This window comes from Hoplias malabaricus, chromosome 1 (assembly GCF_029633855.1).
Source record: "Hoplias malabaricus isolate fHopMal1 chromosome 1, fHopMal1.hap1, whole genome shotgun sequence".
Lineage (NCBI taxonomy): Eukaryota > Metazoa > Chordata > Actinopteri > Characiformes > Erythrinidae > Hoplias > Hoplias malabaricus.
This window is the reverse complement of record NC_089800.1, coordinates 81,643,249-81,662,986: the sequence shown is the minus strand read 5'-3', so window position 1 is coordinate 81,662,986 and position 19,738 is coordinate 81,643,249. Positions and strand designations below refer to the sequence as shown.

The 19,738-nt window shown below is 38.0% G+C and overlaps 1 protein-coding gene across 6 annotated transcripts in view; it reads left to right on the top strand.

The window, feature by feature from the left end:
- The window catches only part of smoc1 (SPARC related modular calcium binding 1), a 52,117-nt gene that overhangs the window by 14,976 nt on the left and 17,403 nt on the right, over window positions 1-19,738 (top strand). For 3 of the 6 annotated variants that reach the window (XM_066675027.1, XM_066675011.1, XM_066675019.1), the window contains exons 2-9: window positions 1,141-1,306; window positions 2,371-2,454; window positions 4,654-4,766; window positions 6,342-6,441; window positions 7,860-7,910; window positions 8,577-8,627; window positions 12,115-12,204; window positions 12,356-12,436. In XM_066675027.1, coding sequence (XP_066531124.1) covers window positions 1,141-1,306; window positions 2,371-2,454; window positions 4,654-4,766; window positions 6,342-6,441; window positions 7,860-7,910; window positions 8,577-8,627; window positions 12,115-12,204; window positions 12,356-12,436 — 736 coding nt within the window. The remainder of the gene's footprint in view (window positions 1-1,140; window positions 1,307-2,370; window positions 2,455-4,653; window positions 4,767-6,341; window positions 6,442-7,859; window positions 7,911-8,576; window positions 8,628-12,114; window positions 12,205-12,355; window positions 12,437-19,738) is intronic. The other 3 variants (XM_066675035.1, XM_066675052.1, XM_066675044.1) reach the window with 3 other exon arrangements.

Genomic DNA, 19,738 nt, shown 5'->3' with positions numbered 1-19,738 from the left:
ATCAAACTTGGACTCTGACATTAACAGAACAGCCTGACTGCCCAGTAAATCCTCTGTTATGTTTTCATAGCTCTCAATACATCATTCATAATAATACTATGCATCATTTTACCCCAGCCTTTCCCAGACACATGATTCATCTAAATGGTAGTTGCATGGATGGGATCAGAGTGATTCTTGTGCTACTGGAAATCTTCTAAAGCTGTGCAACTCATTAGGTCTTCCAAAGCTCAGCTACCTCAAGCACCTCAGTGAAGGCCTGTTTATTGCATTACCACATTCATGTTAGGTGTGCACTGTGTTTTCTTTGTTTCTTCATTGTAATCCTGTGTAAAAGCAAAATAACTTTTTTTAAAGCTCAGAGAATATTTTAATTTCTAGTCCACTTCGCTATTAATTATGAGTGTAGAATAGGTTTAAAATAATCCATTTGTTTAAAGAAGAAGAAGAAACCCTGAACTTTCACAATCATAAAAAAAAAAGGGTTTATCTTTCATATTTGAATGGGTCTCCATAAGTATTTTTGTCCATCCCATGGTGCCAGAAAGAGATGTGTCTGAGAGGATGAGTGACTGTCTATAGACTGTTACTTTGAAAAGGCAATCGACAAAAAAGGGAAAAAAAAAAATCAGTCCACGAAACTTGCCACTCTCAGAAGAGTGGACTGGCCACACAGACCTCAACAACACTTAAGAGGGTTTGGGATTACTTTTATCATGAAAAACAAACTGCAACCAACTTCTGACACTGAACTTTGAAAGTGTTTAGAAACACAATTCTTGTAGGTTACTTTGAAAACATTCAAGCAAGTTTTTGAAAACAAATAAAGGCAAAATATAGACAGCCTAATTATTTGGGGCAACATATAACATTGATATATTTTCTGGGTGATCTTTTTAGGTATGTATTTAAGTATGTATGTTTCTGGTTTGATTTCTACTGCTAAAACATGAATAATGTGAAGGGACATTTTGAATTGAAATACAGATAATGGGTGGTCTCTGAATTTGCGTTGTGATTTATTTTTTTATAAAAAATGTATAAGTGAAGACATATAGGATATTATTTGGCTTAATATGTAAACTGTTTCATGCAGCGTATATGACCAATATGTGTCTTGTTGTACTCTTATGTGTGCAGTGGCTAATTGGTGACAGAGAAAGCCACTGTGAGGACATCTGCCCGAAGACCCATGGCAAACCCGTTTGTGGCTCGGATGGCCGCAGCTATGAGAGTAACTGTGACCTGCAGAAGGCAAAATGCAAGGACCGCTCACTCAAACTAGCCCACAGAGGCAGATGCAAAGGTGGGTCACCACAGGGATTGTGCTTAGAGAATTTCTGTTACGTCATCCATCATTCTAATAACTTTATAGCTTCAATAATGTTTACATAGTAGCTCATAAGGCTCAATATAGACATAATACTAGTGTTAGGGTTAAGGTACAGATTGCGATTGCTATACACCCTGTAATTTATTAAAACCCATCAGTGAACCAGTCCCAATGTTCATGAATATTACCCACTATAGAATCAGTGTGATTTTTCAGTGGGTTTTGTGCATATATTGCAGCCAGGTTTGCTTTTTTTTTTGAGCTAAATTTTTTTTAAGTTCAAGTTTGTTTTAGCATTTTTTTATTTTTCATTCATTCATTCATTCATTCATTCATTCATTCATTTTCTGTAATTGCATATCCAGTTCAGGGTCTGAAGCCTATTCAGAATCAAGGGCTGCAAGGCAGGAACACACTCTTGAAGGATGCCAATCCATGACAGGGCACCACACACTCACACATTCAATCACATAGACATGGGGATCACACCAAAACTCCTCCCAGATAGTCACCCAAGGCAGGGCTTGAAACCACAATCCCAGTCCAGTGGAGCTGTGTGCCAGTGAGACTACCTGCTGCCCTTGTTTATTATTATTAATTATATATATTTTAATATAGTTTTGAATGTTTAATTGTATGGCACCCTGCGGTGGGCATGTTCCTGCCTTGAGACAAGTATTTCCAGGTTGGTTTCAGGCATCGACATCAGGATGAAGACTTACAGAAGAAAGAAAGAACCAATGAATCATTTCATGGCCAAAAGAAAAAAATAAATTGAAAAGTATTGAGATGATGTTATTTTAATATAGTAATCCTAGGGACTAGGTAACAGATTACAATTTTAATTTTAAGAAAATCACTAAACTGTGTCTACTCTCCCGACACAGATCAAAATCAGGAATGTGATTTGCAAACAGCTCTAGCTGTTTCCAAATAACTTATGGCAGATACCTCATATTATATACTGAATCTGTGTTAATGACTGATTTTCTAATATCACTGAGGAATGCAAACTAATTTTTTTGTTTGTTTTTCAGTTAAAAACTGGGTGCCAATTGATCGACCTCCAATACTTCCTGCGCCAACACTTTCCTCAGAGGGTAAAGAACTGGAGCTTAAAGGTATGGCCACATAGGCCAGTATTAATCTAACTTCTCAGGCTTATATGAACTTATAAGAACTAATCTTAGTTCAGTGTTACATTTAGGTGCTGTGTAAATATTGTTGCCATCAGACAAAGCTTGTAGCTCCAAATGTTCTATTTTCAGAAAAAAAGACAAAATGTTCCCAACACTGGATAGTTTTTGGACCATTTATTTTCATCTGTTTATCACAAAATTCTTACATAGTGTAAACAACAGCTGACATTTTCAAACACCAGAAATGAGAAAACAATGATATAATGGTTTGTTCCAACAGCAATGAGTCCTAGTTATTAATTATTTTGAAATGTATTCCTTCCATCTGCTGTTCTTTACAAGGAGTACAACTGTATCAATGAGCAAAATTACTCACAGACCCCAAATCCTCAGAAAATAAATGCAGCATGCGTTTGAGATTGAGATTAAGGTGCTGTTTATGCGAGCTTCAGATCATGATAGGTATGCAAGATTATGTCAGTGTGAAGGTACCCACATCAGCTGTTGAGGCTTTACAAGACAGGTGTCCAGATGTAAGCACTAGATCAGAGCAAACACGCAGTCCCCAGAGAATCAAGGCTGACTACCAGAGTGGAGCTTGGTTCTTTTTCTGTGCCCATTGGTATGCATGTAAGTGTTTACAGACCATGTTCAAGGAGATCTCTGGATACCAGGCATTTCACCCAAAGAGAGGACGGATTTAAAGTTATGGTCATTTCACTGTATCTCTAAACCAATGTCTTACACAGTCTTGTTAAAATGTGTGTGATAAAAATCACCATTAGCCACATGTGTACCATCAGATCTAAAAATAAATTAAAATACCAATTGCTGAGACTCTTTAGATCTTTCCCTTGCTTTTTCCCAGATAATCACTGATTTTAATAGACTCTGTGTAAAGAAAAAACAGTGTTAGAATGCTTAAATGTATTATTGCTATTTTAAAACTGAAAATATTTGTTTTCTGAGCAATGTATAAACAAAGAAGCAAATTCAACCTTTAAAATTTAATTGATCAATGTATGCTACATTTGTAACATGAGTAAAGTACTAAACTGCAATCACATGCTAAAACGTAGAGCAGATTAGCAGATAAAGTAATTACATGGTAATAAGTTTAAGAATTGTTTGCATCTAGGCCACATATGTGCACTTACGTACATGGTTGCAGCCAAATTAATGATAAAGCTGGACAGGGTCAAGCCAGATGACTCAAAATTTCAGTTCTCAGATGGAGACTTGATGGACAGATGTTGTGAAAGCTAATGGCATGCGAAGCATAAACATTTCACATTATATTTGTACCTTCTCATTCAAGCAGAACCATGCACTTCAAACCATAAAAGCTGTAGCCTACACCCTGATGAACATTATGATTTGCCTTTCAGTAAAATAACCTATGTGGGATGGGGAACGTATTCCCAACTGAGGGCCAGATTAATCTTTTAAGAATTCGCACTTAGTATTTGTATGATCAGTTCATGCACCGCAAATTAACCTCTATCACATTGTCAAGCTACTTTTCAAGTTGCTAGAAAGAAGTTTCCCATGCAGACATCAGCTTATTCTTGAGCACCTTCATTTTGTAAACTCGTATTGGTCCTTGTAGTCTGTGTGGTGTGATGACTTTCAATATTTTGTTTTTCTTCAGAACGTTGAGGGCATCCCCACACATTAATAACCCTGGTTACCTTTCACTTCAGAGAGAAAGAAATCCATTGTCTATTTAACTTGAAAGACTTGATATTCAATATTGACATTTCCTTCACTTAGCGATTTTTGCCAACTAGACCAATGTATTGAATGAAACCACAGTTCTTGAAGCCAGATCATTTGAAAAGCATTTTACAGGCTATGTTTTCATAAATCTTAAAATTCAAGCCAGTAAAAACCTCAATCTTTGGTGATCTGGAAAATCATATATGGTTGAGTGGCATGCTAAGGTTGAGTGCTCTAAAATGTGCAACCCACTGTCTTTAAATCCTTTTTTTTCTTTTTTTTTAAAGTAATTAGGCCAATGTTGAATTAACATACATGTAAACTCCTCGTTCTTGCCATATCATGATGTTTAATGTCTGGAGTTCTTTTTTTTCCAGTGATATAGATGTTATAGTATTGTGAAAGCAGTCTATTAAATTTGCAGAGCATTGAGTAAATCCAGCTGTGTGTGGTGAGTTTTAGATGCGGGTCAGTCAAAATGCCGGGTGGAGAGGAGCCTGGCTCTGGAACTGGCCAAAAGACCACAGGAGTCCATCTTTATCCCAGAGTGCAACGAGGATGGGACATTTGCCCAGGTCTGTATCTGTCCCAACACCCTATACATTACATCTGACACCAGTGAACATGCAGCCGTCCACAGAGGATACTGTGGCAGAGAAATGAGCAACTGGAGATTCACCCAGAGCCTTGATGTGAGGCCAAGGAACATGGAGTGTTTCTGTATTTCTCATCAATAAGTGAACTTTGGGAACACCGGTGGAAAAGTGTACATTAACTCACTTTAGAGACTTACCCAAACCACTTCTTCCTTTTTTGTATTAATTTGTCAAAGATGGCTGGCCAAGTCCAGACAAGCTGTCAGTGAATAAGACTTACTGCTGCAGGTTGTTCTTCTTTAGCTGGACATCTTCAGCTGGATCTTTGAAGTACATTGGTGAAGAAACTGCTACAGTACCAGCTGGGATGCATCAGTATGCAACGTCTGATAACACAAATGATAAATCGTAATTTAACTTTTAGGTGAAATTTAAGGTTTTTAATTTAAAACTAAATTTAGGTTCACAGCATATAGCCACAACATTAAAACCACTGAGAGATAACGTGAATAATATTTATTGTCTTGTTGCAGTGAGTCCTTTCACAGTGATGTATTAGGTCCCAAGTGATCAGTCTATTCTTCTTTAAGTTGATGTATAGGAAGCAAGACTTTGACAAGAGTGAAATTGTGGATAGTGAATGTTGGCTCTTTTTGTCCAATCCCACGGAAGAACTCATTCAAAAATGTCTTCAAAAGGCAATGTGAATAATTTGTTAGAACACACTGTGTACCAAAACATTTGCTTCGAATTGTACAGACAGTTAAGCCTTCGCTCCCCTCATAAATCAGCATATCAGTGACATTGTTGTTGGTTCATGAGTTGTCTTTCCTTAGACCACATTTTTTTTACCTATGCTAACCAATCAATGCTTTCCTGGGAACACCTCAGAAGATCTGCCTTTCTGGAGAAGCTCTCTGTCCATCACAGTTTGGCTTAGATCACAGTGGCTAAGATTCTTACATGTAACTATTTTTTTCCTGCTTCCCCTACATCAACTTCAAGAGCTGACTATTCTCTTGCTGCCTGTCATATCCCACCACTTGACAGGTTTAGATAATCAGTGCTATTCACTTGTAAGACTTGTGTGTGAATGGTATATTGACTGATATTGATTGATCAGAGAATATGAAGAGGAGAGACAATTAAAACTCAAAACAAAGCATTAATTAATTTTATTCATATACATGTTTATATTTTCTCTTATATTGTAAGAGGTATATTTATATTATACTCTTCACATTTGTGATTATGAACAAATGTTTAATGTTTAAAAAGTTTCTGTACCAATTGAATTTAAGATTATTTTTATTATTATTTATTATTATTTTTTTTTTATTAGTTGAATATTTTGATCAAATTACCCTCTTAAGTATATTCTGTAATCATGTAAGTATGCATTTATGACATGGTTCATTTAAAAAAATTAATTATCATCTGTGCTATCTATTAAAAGTATGATTCTGTTGTGAAACTGGAAATTATTGTCACCACCAGTGTGATATATGTCCATAATATGTGTTTCACTCTGTGTGTGTTTGTGTTCATTCTCAGGTCCAGTGCCACACTCTTACAGGCTACTGCTGGTGTGTGACCACAGATGGCAAGCCTGTCAGTGGCTCCTCTGTGCACAACAAGACTCCAGTGTGCTCAGGTACCCCAGCGTATGTTTGGATATACGACAGTACACAATGCACACAGTAGTTTATATTGAATTCAGCACTTGTGATTTTACTGCCGGTGTGTTTCGAATGACTTGTCCCCTGGAGCATAGCTGCAGTGTCTGCGCATCATAACCTTGAGGCCTATTAGACTTTGTTTGATCCAGGTTCTGCTCTGTGTTTGCCTCAGAAAGTTGTTAAAGTCTAGCTACTGCTGTGTGTTTATTTTACATGTCCTCTGTTTGTGCGCTGTGTCTAGGGCTGATGGATTTCTTGGAGGATTTTCTCTGACTTAAAATGTTTGACCATTTTTCTCTCCAATTTTTCTCTCTCTGCCCACGTCTCAGAATTTCTTTCCACAACTCCTCTACTTCTACACACACACACACACACACACATGCAACTGCTTTTTGAGGAAGATGCTTGGAGTGAGAGAAGCTGCACTCTGTGAAAGTGAATGGGAATACTTTGCTGTAATGGCTATAATTTCTCTACTGAAGATAATACACTGGATTCCTGCCAGAACTAGATTGCACTATGATTGGAGCACCTGTTTCTAGTCTAGTTTCTTTTATATGTGTTTTTACATGTTGTAGTGACAAGCTGTCTTACACTGATACGGGCATCCACAATTCTCCAGACCATTTCATGATAGGCTACACTTTACTGAAGGACACCAAACTTAACACAGCAACATAAACCTTTAACAATAACTGACATAAACCTGCATAAAAATGTACAAAAGATCTTTAAACAGGCATAAGTTCAGCCTGTTTTGTTCACTGGTGTAGGCCTGTTGGACATGGATGTTGGTGTCACACAGTCTTATGAATGCAATATGTAGGTGTCATACAGTCATAAATGTCATACATGAAACAAATGACAAAAGTTGAAGTATATAATTATTTAGCCTGTATTTACCAGACACTCAACTAAGTTATCCATTATGCTGACAAATTTATAGCAGTGAAAGACAGAGATACCTGCCAGTAAAGTGTAGCCAGTTGAATTTTAAACTCACTGTTGTTAATAATGGCGCCCTCTTTGTGTCCAAATATTGAGATTACCTCTGAAAACAATTAATGAGCCATCTATTGCTTTATTGCATAAAACAGGTTTTGAATTTAGAATTAACTCATCCTACCTGTTGCCCTGTCCTGCATAAGATCCAATAATTTCATACTTACATAGTTTCTTGCAAAGGAATCATCCAGCATATGCTCTTTTGACACTGAGAATCAGGAAACTCTTTCGATATTTATTTCACTACTTCATCTTTAATTCTAACCAGGGTCATTTCATTCTTTCAATCATCATTTCTAAATCCAGCCATTATTCAAATGATGGACACCTGTCACTAAAAAGAAACATGAATCATAACCAAAGTGAAACATCTCACACACATTTGCAGGAAACTTCCGTGAATTTATGGGAACTCATGCTGGGACAAGTGGATTGACAGGTAGTAAGTTTCATTCCAGATCGCTTTTCATTCAAATTCTTCTCTCCCTCACATTCTAATTGGTGTGATCTGTCTAATTTGGTGTATACATGCATGCCAACTTGAATGTTTGCACGTACTTGGATCCCTGTCCACTGACTGTTGCCCTTGAACATAGTAACTGTAAATATCAGTACTGTCTGTTTTCAATGTGTTATCTTCAGGGTTCTGTTTCTACTGTGTATAAAATGTATGTTATTACTAGAATAAAAGAAAAGAGTCAATCATATTACTTACAGAGAATGTGTTAGTTTCCCCTTGCTTTTTTTCTTTCAGAAACAATCAGATTATATAACAACTTAGAGAAACCTTAGAAGTATTTTGCAGAGTAATATACCATTATTATTACACCATTATTTCCAAATGTTATTAACGTTTTTGTTTTTTACCAGTTCCTTTAAGAGTCTTGATAATTTAACCCTGCTTGTCTCATCTGTGTCAAGTCCTGAATGAAATTGTAAATGTCACAAACACCCCCATGTTTGTCCTGACTATATTAGAATGTGTGCATGTTTCTTTAAAAATATGTACAAAAGTGGGACTTTTCTAATCTATGTTTCTATATCCCTAATCCAACTCAGTCCTGTATTTCAAGAACTTTATAAAATATGTGCTTTTTTTCTAAAGGTTCAGTAACTGATAAGCCTCCAGGAGGACCCCCTAGCTCTGGCAGAAAAGGTGAGCTGAGATCCTCAGAGTGTTTGTGTGTGTTTAGTCTTGGCATACATACAGTGATTAGGCATACAATTAAAACCACTGCCCTAATATTGAGTAGGTCCACAGATCTGGCCCTTTGAGGCCTGGACTCCACAAGACCTCTAAAAGTGTCCTGTGGTATCTGGAACCAAGAAATTAGCAGCAGATTCTTTATGCTGTGGGCTACATGAATCTGATGTTTTCCCCCTCAGATCTGGACAATTTGTAGGCCTTGTCAAAACTTCCTTACTCAGACCATTCCTGACCAGTTTTTGCATGTTGGCAGGATGCACTATCCAGCTAGGAGGATAATGTCATTGAGAATACAATTTCTATTAAGTGATGGTCTGCAACAATGTCTATGTAGGTGGCACATGCCTAAATATAACATTCACTTAAACAAAAGGACCCCAGATATCATAGAAGAATCCTAATGAAATTGCTTCACCAGAGAAATACACACGAACCAAGCCACCCACATGATTTTAAAGACATTGTGATCCATTAGAACAGGTAGCCTGTCCAATGTAGATCTGTGTCTATGTAGTCACATATGCAGCAAACAGATATGCACTGTTTATCCTGACACCTTCCTATCATAGACATCATTACCTTTTTCAGACCTTTGTGCTACAGTAACTCTTCTGGTGAATCAGACCAGCCAAGCTTCTCTTCACTCTCCATGCACATCAATGAGCTTTGAGCTCCCATGGCCCTCTATCCAGATTACACACTGTCTTTTCTTGACCACTTTTATTAGCTACTAACCACTGAATACTGGGAACATTCCACCAAACCTGCTGTTTTGGAGGTTAGCCATTGAAATTTGGCCATTTTCCAAGTGGCTCAGATGCTTAAGCTTGTCTAGTATTTCTGCTTCCATTAAATTCAAGAACCAACTGGTCACTTGCTGCCTAATATATCCAAACGCCTTCACAAGTGCCATTGTACCAAGATTAATTCTTTCATTCATTCATCCATTCATTGTCTGTAACCCCTTATCCAGCAATGTATGTTATTCTCTTTTATCTGTCAGTGAGTTAAATGCTATGTCTGATCAGTGTATGTACATTCATGCTTATCTGTTTTAATTTTGTGGTTGGGGTGTTGGTGTGTGTCCATGTGTATGTGTGTGTGTGGGCTTGACTGATTTATGACCAAATAGATTTTAAGAGACTAAATCAAATCAAATCAAAGTGCTTTTTACAAATGATGTCACAGTTGTCAGAACAGATAACAATGGCACTACAAAAATCATATTGGCTGTATTTATTTGAATATAATTAATGTTAGATACATGTCTCCAATAGTTTGACAGGTGTAAACTGCCACATATCTTAAATGAAACAACAGAAATAAAGTTTTCAATGTATTTCCCAGAACTTTACAGAATTGTATTTCTACCTTTCTCCACTCTTAATCCCTTTGCTAGACACTATGTTTGGATATATTCTACATTTTCAGAAAAATCACACTTACAGTAATACAGCAGGTGAGCTCAAATTGTGTCAGCGGAAATGGCTACAGAAAACAAGGCCTCAGACTCAGAATTGGATCAAAATGGTACCAATCTGTAAAGCTGTTTGTTGACTTATCAGTGGAAATTTTACCAAGCCGATATCTCGTCTTAAATACCAGCCAGTAATATCAGCCAATCAATATATCAGTCAGGCCTTAGTGTGCATGCATGTGAATGTCTGTGTGTGTGTGTGGTATGTTTGTGCTTGTGTGAGTGTGTGTTTGCACATGTCTGTGTATATGTCTACATATGTATTTGTTTTGATATATAGGATATTATTAGCAGTAATGCTGGGTTGTGAAATTGCAGAGTCATGACCAAGAACTTGGATTTCTTCACAGTTTAGCAGTTTCCCTGGGTTGTTCTCTAGTAGGAAAGAGGCTTAGCTTTTTTTTCTTTTTCTTTTATCCTGTCACATTAATTTATCCACCTTGTTGTGCCGTTCCTGTTTGACAGAGGCAGCTTATTTGTGTCAAAGCTTGACTCCAGGATTGAGTTTGTGGAAGTAGGTGTTTGGTTTCTTGGGACCATAAACAATGAAAACATATTCCAGTTGTTAGGTTTTACAGCCAGCGCAAAAGACTTAGCTCTGATCAAAGGACTGGGATATGCAGGCCTTACACTTTTCTCTGCCACAACCACCAGTGCCTCCCCCAGTCCCCACCACAGCAGTGAAATCTTAAACCACTAATATAGACGTTAACAGCAACGGCAGCAGGGATGCAGCCTTTCAGCTCTTAACTCTGGAAAGCCAGGTTGTCGTTTACAGGCCCCAGGGGCTGTTGTAGTGGGGAGCAAGTGTGGCCAGAGGTTTACCCCATGGTGCACAAGGATGTGTGTGTGTGTGGAGTGGGGGGTTGACTGTGAAATGCAGTCAGGGTTTGCTCTGGCTCAGATTTTTCAGATCGTGTTACATATCGCCTACATTATGCTGTTCTCACTGAGTGAGGCTGTAGCTGAATGCTCATTAAACACGTTACTGTCACCGACAGCCAGGCACACAGTGATGAGGCAGCATTTTCTGCTCTTACTTAACACTTAAACCAAAAGGAACCATCAGTAAGTCCAGACTTGCTAATTTGGTACTGAATAATAAACCTTTCAGTAAAATTGTTTCTCATTAAATGCCGGTTCAAAGTTTATATAGTTATTATTTGTGTTCTGGAACTAATATCTTTCTCACTGTCTAAAATAACATACACACACACAGAGGTGCACTAGGAGCAGAAAGAACACACATAGCTGAAGCTCTGGGTAGCCACATCTGCAGCCGTGAATCAATTCTGGATTAGTTGACTTGCTCAAAGGCTCTTCAGGTATGAAAGTTGAGGGAGGAGAAATTTTTCCTGCCTGTGTATGGGATCAAACTAGTGCCCATTTAGTCCCAAGCCCACTCCTATAAGCTTTGCCTCAAGTCAGTATGAGAATTCTGGGTCAATGCTTGTATCCAATATGATCGCCAAAATCAACAATCATAACTTTTGTCAAGCTAGCTTAGCCGTTCTCTTACCAGGGCTTGCATGCTCTAGATGGGGCCTAAAAGGAGAGAGCGCCGAATGCAATGCCACATATCTGGGTAAGTACAGTAGGACACTACAGCCATGATACAGCACATTTACTGTAGGTTTTTTAATTAAATACTGAATACTATACAATACCTCACCACAACTATTTTATTGGCTTATAGGTTTTAAAGACTGTTTTCCCTATGTTGTGATTATGTGCGAGTGTGTGGTTTGGGGGGGGGGCTGTGTTGAAGTGAATGAGTAAGACATAATGGTTTTAAATTGTGTTGAATCATCTGTGTATCCTCTTGTCTCTGCATTCTCTCTTATTCTATCTCCTACCCTCGATCTCTCTCTATTTTCTGTGCTCTTGGCCGGGCCATGTGCAAATCCCAACCATTCAACAGTTCTGGAGAGTAGATTGTATTAACCTCAATAATGGTAGTCTCTTTCCGTTTCTTTCTTACCCTCAATCCAGATGACGGCTCCAAGCCCACACCCACCATGGAGACCCCTGTCGTATCAGACGGTGATGGTAAGCCCATCTCCCAAATCAAAAATGTAGATACTTTTAATGTGGCTTCAGTTTATTTGTTTATTTTTCATGTCTGTTCCTAAAAATGTCCAAGTAGAAATAAATAATTAATTTGTATACTTTCTTACTGACTATTATTTGGTGGTCAAAGAAATCACTGCCCCGACATTATGGATCAAGCAGCTGGTTTATAAAGAGAACAGGCAAAACAGCTCCAGCAGTAAAAAGCCAGGTATGCCATGGCCATCACCATCATCACCTTGTTTAAATGTCTACTATTATTTTCTTGCATGTCTGAATATAACTAATATTTCTACTGTATGCCCAAAGCTGTATTTGTCTTATTTGTATTAGTAAGTACTTTGCTTCACCTTGGTTTTAGTAACAGTTTCTGGGAAGGCCTTACCCTAGATGTTGAAACATTTCTGTTAGTATCCAATGGCATTCAGCCATAATAGCATTAGTGAAGTCAGTTACTAATGTTGGAGCATAGGTTCTGGATCACTCCAAAGGAATGAGATTATGATTGTGATTCCACTACTTCACAGCCCAAGGTTGTTGGCCTCCATGCTCCTGCAGCCCATGAAACAGAGCAGTGTTTCCCAAAGTGTTATTGCAGTGGGGTGGGCAAATGAATGAGATGCATAATGCATGTCACTTATAATAATTGCACACTGAGTTATTTATGACTTTTTTTGTCCTGTTCAATAAGAAGGTCCATGTTTGTATGAATTTCAGTGTTTAAAACAAATTACAGTGGAGTCTGGAAGCACAAGACATGTATGTGTGTTTGTTCTCCTCTACAAAACGGGTACGCTAAAGAAAAAGTTTGGGAGCCACTGGTGTAGAACATCCAATTTCGTAATTTCTCACTGTGGAGATTGAGAAAGTCCTGTAAAACTGAACACTAATGTCTGCGGTATGTGCAAATTAAAGTCTTGATGATTAGTCATCAATTAGACCTCTAATTATTAATCAGGTCATCAGAATAACATTTAGAAGAAATCTACTGCTAATGCCCCAAAAGTGGCTTAGATGTAGCTACACACCTTGGCCTTAATTCAGAACGTGCTGATCTATAAATACTCATTTAGTCCTGGCATTCACCTGCAGCTCTGCTCCTCGCAAGTTAAGAGGATTGGTTTGTCTTGTTTTTAGGTTTGTCATGTAAGAAATCATGGCTGTCTGATTTTGAGACTGTCTTTGGAACACTGCAGTTTCATAGCGGAAATGCTCAACCGTGGTGTTGACTGCATATTTCACACATGATTTGTCTTCTAGCATATAAACAACACCACACAGACATCTTAACCTATTTGAAAACTTGAATTCTACTGGAGAAAGTCTTTAAAAGTATGCATTAATTACAAGTGTTATCTACAAACATTTGGACATACAAAATGCAAAAAATACAAAAAATGTATTGCATTACAGGACAAAAGGGTCCCCAGTGCATGTGTCGTAGGGTTCATGCTGTACATGCTGCAGCTCACACTGCTGCAAATGCTTCTGTTTTAACAGCTAGAAACCAGTATGCTCACTGAAATGTTGTAAAATCTTAATATCCCTGTAAAGAACTCTAGCAGAGGGCAACAGCCATGAATGCATTACCATGCCACAGTAAACACTGTAGTCTGGAGTCCTCTGATAATACTGGTGTATTTGTATGTACTTATGTAACCAAACAAGACATGAATGTTTACTTCCCTTCAACTTATTCTTACCTGGTGTAGAGGCTGTTCAGTGTAATGCATTCTCTAAAACTTGAAAAACACTTCTCGAAAAAACCTAATGTGAAAACTCAGCTACATTTAAAGACCACAATGATCAGACTAATAGAAATGCTCCAGAACCACTTCACATAAAATGTATTTAAGATTTATTTCAACTGGCCTCCCTTTTCATGTAAATTTACAATTTTCTAAATACAAGGTTTGGTTTCTGACAGTGGTAAGTTAAGGAAACTTTGGTGAACTGTTTGTCTTTGAATTAACCTTTATGCTGACATAGTCCTAGCCCTTAAAGACAATCACGTAATACCATCCACACCAAGCCATTGAAGGGATGCTGATTGCACAATGTTTTTTGATTCAGTAAAAAAACAATTCCATGAGTGTGAAGCCTAACTCCACGTGGATTATGGCGCCTGTCTTTTGGACTGCTCTCTTCAGTGTAATTTGTTTAGCCTTTTGTGCCTCCTTCGCAATTTCCTTCAGCTGAATGTGGCACCCTCTGGGCATGCCCAGTCAGCCCCACAGAGTTGGGGGAGTTTCATACATGAGCAGAGAAAGTGTAGGAGAGTGGACTGAATTATCCAAGTGTAGGAATTTTGTGGAGAAAAGATGGAAAAGTGTGTGTGGGTGTGTGTGTCTTTGATAAGACTTCTTGGAGAAATACTCCATTATCATTGTTATCATCATCATCGTCATCATCTCCATTTTAAACATTAACAATGTTTGAAAACAGCTGATACCTCTCAGTTATGGCCAATAACCATTTATAATATTGCTTATAATGTGTAAGTAAGACATACTAAGGAATACTATCTAAGGCTTTTGTATCTCCTGGGCTCCCCCTACCTTTTGCTGAGTGTATTTCCCATTTACATGTGAAATCATGTCAAACACACACCTCTCTCTCTCTCTCTCTCTCTCTCTCTCTCTCTCTCTCTCTCTCTCTCTCTCTCTCTCTCTCTCTCACTCTCACTCTCTCTCTCACACACACACAAAGAGAGAGAGAGAGTAACCTGATGATGAAATGTATGACTATATCATAGTGACACAGTTTTACATATGCTCAAATCCTGTTGGCATTTCTAATCATTTGAGACAGCAGTGTTTGCTAAACACTGAATGTTAGCACTGAATGTTGAATGTAAAGCCTGGGGAATGTGTGTAATTGAATAAAGTGATGCTGACCACATGATTACAGCTATAAATTGCTCATAATATACAATGGGCAATGTAATAATAAGCATAAAGTGTAGCTTTGGTGGTATTAGCCATGTCAACCACACAGCAACTGACAGAAAAGCACTTATTACCAGAGTCTGTGTCTTAACAGTAAAAAGTGAGCTAATTCAGCTAAAGTTAGCAGGTGCTACCCCTGCCTCTTGTTCATCAGTAACTGTCAAAAATCTGATTATAACACTTTGTCTTCAGCAAAGCCAGCAAAGCTTGGGTTCCACTGACACACAGTGTAGCTCTGGCAACCACCAGACAGCAACTGAGAGTAATACACTTATTTTTAAAATCAATGTACAAATGTGCAGCTAAAAAGTTTGTTAATCTGGCTAAAGTTAGCAGCCATTAACACTATCTCACTTATCAGTAACTCTCAAAAACGTAAAACACTGATTACGCTGTCAACAAAGATTATCATTAAATTAACATGAAGAACGTGCAAAAATATGTTATTAATCACTAGTCCTAAAAGAAGCAGGAGTTCGCCTTGTGTCCTCGTGTCTCATTCAGCTCACTCCACTGTAAAATCTGTCCAATATTAACTTTTATACAGCCTCTCGCTCCCTCTCTTTCACCTCCTAGCTTCCTCTGACAACTTGATCTCGTTGTAGCCTCTGCCATAATGCCCGTACCAGGAAAAGCAGTGACAGAGGCTCTTTGCTCTGTATAACAGGTCAGAGGAGCATCACAATTTTTTGAAGCTGTAATTTAAACGTAAAAATACTACATAATGTTCTTTTAAGAAATTACAATTACATGAATAACACTAGTGTCGCAGTCACACAGCTCCAGGGACCTGGAGGTTGTGGGTTCGATTCCCGCTCCGGGTGACTGTATGTGAGGAGTTGGTGTGTTCTCCCCGTGTCCGCGTGGGTTTCCTCCGGGTGCTCCGGTTTCCTCCCACAGTCCAAAAACACATGTTGCAGGTGGATTGGCGACTCAAAAAAGTGTCCGTAGGTGTGAATGTGTGTGTGTGTCTGTGTTGCCCTGTGAAGGACTGGCGCCCCCTCCGGGGTGTATTCCCGCCTTGCGCCCAATGATTCCAGGTAGGCTCTGGACCCACCGCGACCCTGAAATTGGATAAGCGGTTACAGATAATGAATGAATGAATGAATGAATAAATAACACTTAATAAAACAAACCTTATGACATCCTGAATAGCACTGTAGACCAGACATTTGTTATAGTCTGTTATAATTCCTTATATAGTTATATATTGGTAACTACATATAAACAACTATACAGGTTTATGCATTATAAGGAGTAGTATGGTGTAATGCATGTTGTGTAACACCTTTTTTTAATTAATTTATAAAACATTAATACAGGATAGGTATACATCCATGTGACTACATAAAATCAAGTTTCCCAACACCTTGTAATGTGTCAAATGTGTGCATTGTTTTCCGCATTATTCCGATGATATAGTCTGTTCAAACATATGTGTAAGAAAAAAAATATGTCTGATGCCTTTTAACATCATTACGAATTCAGAATTCATGAAAATGTTACCATTTTCTTAACTTCGTGTACCTGTATCTATAAAGTTATAAGACTGTATCCGTGCATGTTATTCCAGTAGCATGAGACATGATGGTGGTAGCATTGTGTATGTTTATGGGTCAAGTAGGTGGAGAGATAGGAAAGATGTTTATTCCTCACTTAAACACACACACACAAAAAAAACATGCGTGAAAACAATGGTTTGACAGTGGGCACTTTCTTCTGCAGTAAAACACTCCGAGACTGATTTGTACTGACAGCTGTTTGGGATTCAGTAGAGACTTCTCCTGCTTCTAATTACCATCCACTGTCCTGGGAGGACTAAGACAGTAAACTATCAGCCCTCAGTTTGGGAATGTACTGGTAATTTTGGGTCAGGATTATGTGCCAATGCCCTCGGTCATAAAGGGGTTCACACATTTTTTATTTGGATGTTTTTCATCCCTCACACTGCAGACAGTTTGTTCAGTAACTGCTGAGACTAATAGACATTTTGTCTAAAACTGAAGCATGCAAAGTTTTCAATTTGACTATTTCATATGGATATGGGTTTGGTTTTATTAATTCACGTTCTCTTAAGTACATTTCAGATACAGGAAATAATTGCATTATATACTATATATGCTATTTAAACTCTACAAGCACTGTAGCAATACTCATAGCTCAATAAGCTGGTTGTATCAATAAGTATGATTCTAAACATCAGATTTTCTTTTATTATGAAATGTAGGTGCAGTTAATTTAGTTATTTCATTGGTAAAGTCTACAGGAGCTGTACAGAAGGCCTCACCATTTAAGTGGAATCAATCTGCTGATTATTCTGACCTTTCAGGTTGTTCTAGATATATCACTGTCTAGTACAAGCTGTAATTAAACCTAGCATCGATCAAATGTTAAAAATGTTAGACATTTGGTGATAGGTCTATAATAAGACTCTTACTATGTCACAGTTAAGCTAAACATGTAAGGTCAAATATAGTTAATGTCTTTTACATGCTTCAAATAATACATGTTGAATGTCCTTAGCAAGCTACACCTAAACCTTTTTACAATCCTGTGTTTAATCTAGAGCTGCAAGAAGAGGTTTTGTTGCAGCATATGCTTGGTGCTAACATATTATTAAAACACTGTAGGGGTGCTATCGTCACTTAGCATTACTCTAGAGGTGTTGATATGTTTTGATATTTTTGGCCCACACTGAAGGCCAAACTTTTATAACCTTGGCAACATAAAGGCAATATTTAGAGATTAAGTTAAGTTATAATTTAATGTTTAATATTATAATGTATAATGAATATAAAGGGAAATGGTAAAACTACTCGTCAGCGTTAGATGTATTAATATATGACTGACATTTTATTGTTCTTTGCCTATTGTTATAGGCTTTTCCAACTTTTATATATGCTGATCTCTTTTTGAATTAGAAAAGCAATGTTTTGATTAATGCAAGAATATATTTTTCAAAATCAACAGTCACAATGTTTATTCCTCCTTCTTTACCATCCCTGATCTGACTCTGCTTTAATCTGCTTAACTAGACACAGAGGAGCAGGATGAGAGCAGAGTGTCTACAACAAAAAATGATTCAACGGGGAGTAGAACAGTTTGTGTGTGTGTGTGTTTGTGTGTATTTGAGAGAGGGAGAGAGCAAGAACATAATGTTTATAGGAGACTGATAGGTTTGAGCACTCCACAGTCTTCAGAGCTGTTTTGTTTGGCCTGAAGTTGGTGAGAGGCAGTGACTCTCTTCAGCGATTCAAGGGAATACGAGGGTTTACTGACAGCTCACTTCATGTCAACTAATCAAGTCCAAGCTATAAACAAAAGAGACAAAGCATAAAGCAAGGAGTTTTCACCTCATCTGTCCTCTCTCTCATTATTTATACATTTATTGTGCAGAAATCCTCTCCAAATCTCTTGTTCTGCAAAGAAAAGGCAGAAAGTGAAGAAATAAACGGAGAGAAGGAGATTTACAGAGTTTCATGTGCATACTGTGAAAGGAAAAAAAGAAGGAAAGAAGTGAAGAAGATTGAAACATAACTGTCCAGCATGTTTTTTTTTTTTTTCATTTCTGTGTATAAGAAAAACTATTTTCTTTTGGGAATCTCAGCTGCCTGGCGCCAGTATACCCCACTATAATAAACACTGTTAAATAATTTGGATGTGAGGAGTCTTGGCCAGGAGTGAGAGCAGCTCAGAACACTTGAGCATGGAGCATGAGCTTTGAGTTACTCTGGCACCCTGATGGCAAACGCTTGCTGAAAACAGGTCCATACCCCCCACCTCCCTAACCCCCACCACCACCACCACCACAACACGCACACACACACACACACACACACACACCTCCTTTGAGCCAGGTCCCACTTAAAAACGCCCCAGGCCTCTTCCAGAGCATGCCAACACTGTCAGTCCCTGTACCAGAACTGTTTGCAAAGGACACAAAAGCAAAAACAACAGTATTTGGTTACAGCTAGGTTGTATATCATGCTTTTCATTTGGAGGCTCAGACAACTTTTGGCTGGACCATGGCATGCTTTTTTTTTTTTTTTTTTTTTTTTTTTATACAGCTCCCAAAGTCAGGCACTATCCCCCCTGACCAATCTCTCTTTATCCATGAAATTGTCTTAGCCACTCCCTGGGAGTAATGTGAGCTCATACAATGTGATCGGGGTTATTACATTAGAATTTATTCAGGGATTTTAAAGAATTTGACAGTTGGTAGACGTTTGTCAGGGAGATGAGAAATCTTTAATTTGCATCATGTATTTTCTGTGTTGCGTGTATGCAATGGTTTGTATATATATATCAAGAGAGAAGGTGTAGCTGTCCTATAAAAAACATCTCAATTTTTGAGGATTTTTAGTTTACTACATCATTTAAACACAACAGCAGCTGTCCTTCAAACTGTGAAATTTTAATTAAGAAGGATTTTTTCCATCCTCTTGTAAAGTTACTGTTTTGGAGATACATGTTTTTCACTGGGCTATGACAACATCTACATGCAGCAGAGGAAGGAGTGTTGCTGAAGAAAGTGGAAGAGAAAGGCTGTTGTGGTAGCTTAATGC